The sequence below is a fragment of the Oncorhynchus masou genome, chromosome 13 (genome assembly GCF_036934945.1).
Source record: "Oncorhynchus masou masou isolate Uvic2021 chromosome 13, UVic_Omas_1.1, whole genome shotgun sequence".
Taxonomy (NCBI): Eukaryota; Metazoa; Chordata; class Actinopteri; order Salmoniformes; family Salmonidae; genus Oncorhynchus; species Oncorhynchus masou.
Genome location: NC_088224.1, coordinates 93808848 through 93814399, shown reverse-complemented (window position 1 = coordinate 93814399; position 5552 = coordinate 93808848). Strand labels below are relative to the sequence as shown.

General features: G+C 42.2%; 1 protein-coding gene across 3 annotated transcripts; it reads right to left on the bottom strand.

Moving 5' to 3' along the window:
- Positions 1-620: 620 nt before the first annotated feature.
- cysltr2b (cysteinyl leukotriene receptor 2b) lies at positions 621-3815 on the bottom strand. Of its 3 annotated transcripts, none has more exons than XM_064982787.1 (2): positions 3630-3815; positions 621-2630 (listed from the first exon to the last, which is right to left on the bottom strand). In XM_064982787.1, exon 2 carries the CDS (start codon positions 2598-2600, stop codon positions 1365-1367), a length of 1236 nt encoding a protein of 411 aa, XP_064838859.1. In that variant the 5' UTR covers positions 2601-2630; positions 3630-3815; the 3' UTR covers positions 621-1364. The 3 variants fall into 3 exon arrangements, with proteins under 3 accessions (XP_064838859.1, XP_064838858.1, XP_064838860.1); XM_064982786.1 differs by having other exon boundaries at positions 3634-3814; XM_064982788.1 differs by having other exon boundaries at positions 3666-3814.
- Between the last annotated feature and the right edge of the window lie 1737 nt (positions 3816-5552).

Below are 5552 nucleotides of genomic sequence, written 5' to 3'. Positions count from 1 at the left end.
CTCCAATTGACCAGAATACTGCTGCCCAATTCATACTGTGTAATCACCACATTGACAATTCTGTACATACTCTGTACCCCCCCCTGTATATTGACTCTTAACATTGACTCTGTACCGGTGCCCCCTGTATATAGCTGTATCCACATTGACTGTGTACCAGTGCCCCCTGTATATAGCCTCCACACTGACTCTGTACCAGAACCCCCTGTATATAGCCTCCACATTGACTCTGTACCGGTACCCCCTGTATATAGCCTCCACACTGACTCGGTACCGGTTACCCCTGTATATAGCCTCCACATTGACTCTGTACCGGTACCCCCTGTATATAGTCTCCATATTGACTCTGTACCGGTGCCCCCTGTATATAGCCTCCACATTGACTGTGTACCAGTACCCCCTGTATATAGCCTCCACACTGACTCTGTACCAGAACCCCCTGTATATAGCCTCCACATTGACTCTGTACCGGTACCCCCTGTATATAGCCTCCACACTGACTCGGTACCGGTTACCCCTGTATATAGCCTCCACATTGATCTGACTACCCCCTGTATATAGTCTCCATATTGACTCTGTACCGGTGCCCCCTGTATATATTGACTCTGACCACATATATAGCCTCCACACTGACTCTGTACCGTAACACCCTGTATATAGCCTCCACATTGACTCTGTACCGGTACCCCCTTTATATAGCCTCCACACTGACTCTGTACCGTAACACCCTGTATATAGCCTCCATATTGACTCTGTACCGGTGCCCCCTGTATATAACCTCGTTATTGTCATTATTTTTGTGTTACTTTTTATTATAACTTTGTTTATTTTAGTCGACTTGATAAATATTTTCTTAACCAACATTACAGCTCAAGAAGAGGGCTGGTCAGTCAGCACGTCACGGTAAGGTCAACACTTGTTGTATTCGGCGCATGCGACAAATAAAGTTTTTGTTTGATGTGACCTCTACTTTATCACTCATTCATGCAGATTGGTGCTTTCCATTCAGAACCTACAGAGCTGTCCAATCCTGTCGGTCTGTACCCTGCCAATGGTGGGTGTGTCTGATTTCTCCAGAAGTTGCTGTTTGAACATGACTAAGGTAAATGTTATATATTGCAACGGATCAGGCTTGGACAAGTCACAGAATATTCTGATAGTAAACCTGTTAGGCCTACAACAATTAGATTTTAAAAAAATTCATGAGGAGGGGACTGGATACACACACAGTGGGACACATAATTTGTATTGATATACCTCGCTGTATATTGTCTTCTAGGGTTGTCAGCAGAAATGAACCATCTCTAGAGTTTCTTCTCAAAGCCATCAAATATAGTCATATTTCACTTCCAACCTGTCCCAGGCTAACTATCAGGTCTGGAGCTGTTTGGAGCGTTTAGTTCCTGTAGCTCTGTTGTCGGACGTGTTCCTTCCTGTAGCTCTGATGTCAGACGTGTTCCTTCCTGTAGCTCTGATGTCAGACGTGTTCCTTCCTGTAGCTCTGATGTCAGACGTGTTCCTTCCTGTAGCTCTGATGTCAGACGTGTTCCTTCCTGTAGCTCTGATGTCAAACGCGGTCCTTCCTGTAGTTCTGATGTCAGACCCTTCCTCTTTCCCTCTGTCTTAGCCAGTGACTTTGCCTCCGTCTCTTTGTAAGCACCCTGACAGAAAAGCCTGAAGTTCTCTCCAACGAAGAAATAAAGAAGTGGGTCCAAGCAGCTGTTCATCGCTGCCAGACACAAAGTGATCACAGCTGCTTTGCGTACACGCTCTATGTACCGACAGGAACCTCCATACCCTTTATCCCTCACCTGCATCTCAGCTTCCAGGAAAACAGTCCGCATGACGTGGTAGGGTAGGAAACACACTAGGAAGATGCTAAGGACTATTACAACCAGGGACATGGACTTCTTGTATTGGGATTTCGGCCTTCCTTCAGCCTTCCTCAGCTTCAGCAGGCTACGCACCACAAATATGTAACAGATAGAGATCACTGCAAAGGGCACGATGAAGCCCAGAAGTAAGGTGGCATGGTTGGCTATGATCAGTGTGCGGATGTGAATGAGTTTGTATTCTGGATTAAGCTCCAAGCACCTGGTTCTACCATAAGCATCTATGACGGTCCCTGAAGTCAGCATAGGGATGGAGGCTAGCGACACCAGCAGCCAGACCAAAATACACACCAGCCAGGAATTACGCCTATTCTGCATGCTCATATACTTGTACGGCTGGGTGATTGCCACAAAACGAACCACACTCAGCACCGTGAGGAAGTAGATGCTCCCGTACATGTTGATGTAGAAGATGTAGGACATAACGCGACAGGCGATGTCTCCAAACACCCAGCTAGATTCCATGTAGTAGTAGAAGGCCCGGAGTGGCAGGGAGCACACCAGCATCAAGTCTGACACCAGCAGGTTGACCATGTACAGGTTGACGGGAGTAAACTTTTTCTTACTCCTCCAGATACTGACGAAGAAGCAGAGGGAGACGAGGTTGAAGGTGAGGCCGAGGAGGAAGATGACTAGGTATACGGGTGGGTAGACTCTGTGTTTGAACATGCTGATGGAGCAGTCAGAGGTCAAGTTTCCATCTTCCATGATGACTGATTTATTCACTTTAGATTGCTCCTAAAACATGGAGAAAGAAAGAGAAATAGGCAGGGAGAGAGAGAGAGAGGGAGAGAGAGAGAGAGAGAGAGAGAAAGAGGCAGAGTGAGAGATCAATTTATTAGGATCCCCATTAGCTGTTGCTACATGCACTATTCCTTGAGTCCAAAAAAGAGAGTGATGTAATGGGGGGGGGGGGGGGATTGAAATCAAGATTTGTGATGGCAACAGTTACACATAAGCACAATGTGTTCCTCCACGGGTGAAAGAATTCATGCGGAAGTTTTTGGAGTGCAACAAGCACATGTCAAACTCACTCGATCCGCTTTCGGACTACAATAGTGTTTCAAAGCCTTTCCTCATATCTGTGGTTGTCACAAGACTTTTTTTTAGACTTCTAAATACCATTTCCTTTCATCCTGATGACACATTAACATCAATAGTAATAGAAACCCCAAACCTGTTCAGTTATCACTGATCTACGACATCGTCTGGGGCCGCAATTGAGTTTTGCTTCTCCAAAGTCAAACATTCTCAAATACCACAGTCACCCTCTTGCCCCGCACTGTAAACGTGCTTTCACTTGTGATAAGGAAGAATTCTTAACAATAACAACGGAGAGAACGAGAAATAGTGGGAGAAGAGAGTGATTAACAGTAACCCTAAAGTAAAATTTAAAAAAAGAACAATAGCAGAACAATAACTAAAAATTGTAAATCTGGTTAGTTCAGGAGATTTGTAATGGACTGAGTGTAAATAGTTTCTGCTATAGATTTGAGGAGGCTGTTACCTGACAAAATACTTCACACCCCCATCCCATGGACTCTCAATATTTTAAGAATTGTCCCATAACACAGCATTTAGAAGCTTTAAATACTCGATACTTTGTGTATGTATTTTCTTAATAATCTTCCATACACATTGTACAACACATTCTGCAGCAAATGTCAAAACACAGCCATAAGCTGCAACAACAATCAATCTTAAAACAAAACAAATTGACCATGATTTGATTTGTACCTACGGTGACACACTAATGATGAGAAGCACCCTGACCTTTCAGTCAACACCGTCTTGACGATCAGCAGCTTTTCATCTCAGATCCAGGGGTGATCTGCCACAGCGAGACTTCATTCCACAGTGGAGTAGGCTGAGCTGAGGACTGTTGTTTGCAGGATCAACCCTAGAAGCACTTGACTTTCTGTCTCCCCGGTTGGTAGTTTAATAATATGTTGTCGTTCACCCCGCCCATTTAGTTTGGCTCTTCCCGTAAAGCTACATATGTCCTTTTAAAGATGAAATTGATAAAAGACGCCTCTATAGCGCCCCCCCCCCCACCTCCCTACCCAGCATTCCTAGTTGCCAGACACTAAGTCAAGAGAATGTGTCTAAACATGTGTCTGTATGGCCTGTATTTCTGCATTCATAAACACTTATTGACTTTCCATTTTCAAAACTTTGTTTATTTGTTGGTGAGACAAATACTTTTTCTGCAACAACAAATCAGTCAATAAATCAATTCATTGTTATTATTATAAACTCTGGTGGCTGGTTTATGACTACAGTCGGAGACATTCTCTACACACAGTGTACAGTAGACCGTTGTCCTCAGAGATTTGCTAAGGATGGGAAAAAAATCTATTCATACACATCCATCGATCCAAAGTAAACAACCAGATGAAAACCCCTGATGTTAGGCCTATATACGGAGCATAGACTTTTTACTTGAGAAGTCCTTCCTTTCCAGTAGCTTAAATGACATGTTTGTGCATGGTTACTGAGAAACACAAACCTATGGCTTGCAGATCAAATCTTGGGTACATTTTATTTTTCCCCCTTTAGGTAACCATTTTTTTTTTTAAATTATTGGACATTTAGATATTCTAGTAATCAATTAATGTAAGGCAGGGGTGAAATATATTATGTAATGTTAACTTAAAAGGTAAATCTATTATGTTATGGGTACCAAAAGGGAAGAAAAAAAAGATTGTGCCAAGATTCTCTTATCTTAAATATACTGTAAGTATCTCTCAATAACCCTTCACTGACATATATTTTAGGCTACGATGTATATAAACCCTGGATAGTTGATGCTGTGTATTGGCCATTGACAGGCTTTGAGGTCACTAGTCGGCCAAATGGGCACTCCCCAGTAGGAACAGTCCTCCATAGGAATGAATGGAATTCTACAGTATTTCAATTTAACGTTTCAAGGACTAAATTACATTTATTTAAGTATTGTTTTGTTGTCGTGGGGACGGTAACATTAGTACTCTCTAAAAAATTATACTTTAAGGAAAATATTTTGATATATTTTTTTATTTTTTAGCTCACATACATTTTAAAGTATGCATTTAAGTGTTTGTAATAGAATAGACGTGGCAAAAACGAATGTAGACATTAATAAATGCATTTCTATTATCTATAGCTTCCAAAATATGTTTTACAAGGGTGGAGGTGCGGTGGCTACAAAGCAGCCCCCTTAAAAACATCTTGTCTACAAATAAAACACATATTTTCGGCTACTGGAAAGGAATGATTTCAAATCAACCTGTAGCAGTGTGCTCATCAATCACATCTTGCTGACGAATGCGCAAGACGGGTGTGCTTGAACGTTACCATCGAGGAAGATATTAACTCGGCAGTCAACTTGTACTGTCTGAATAGTAGTGATGGGACGTTCGGACCTTTTTACTGACTGATCTTGTCGACTCATTCAGTCAAAAGAACGAATCTTTCGACTCATTTCGTTCATTTGAGTAAATAATGCATAGGGCACGCAGGACCCTCTACCGGTGAATGATGAACTGGAAATTTGTCATGATTTTACAAGTCTCTCGTTCACCACAAGGGGTTTATTGGAGCTGTTATTTGTGACTGAGACTTGTAAAAGTGTGCTTTAATAAACAATGTACATGTATTTGTTGATACATTTGAAACCAG

Excerpts from the sequence above, each read along its gene's own strand:
- cysltr2b (XM_064982787.1), bottom strand. The coding sequence starts at position 2,600 with ATGGAAGATGGAAACTTGACCTCTGACTGCTCCATCAGCATGTTCAAA.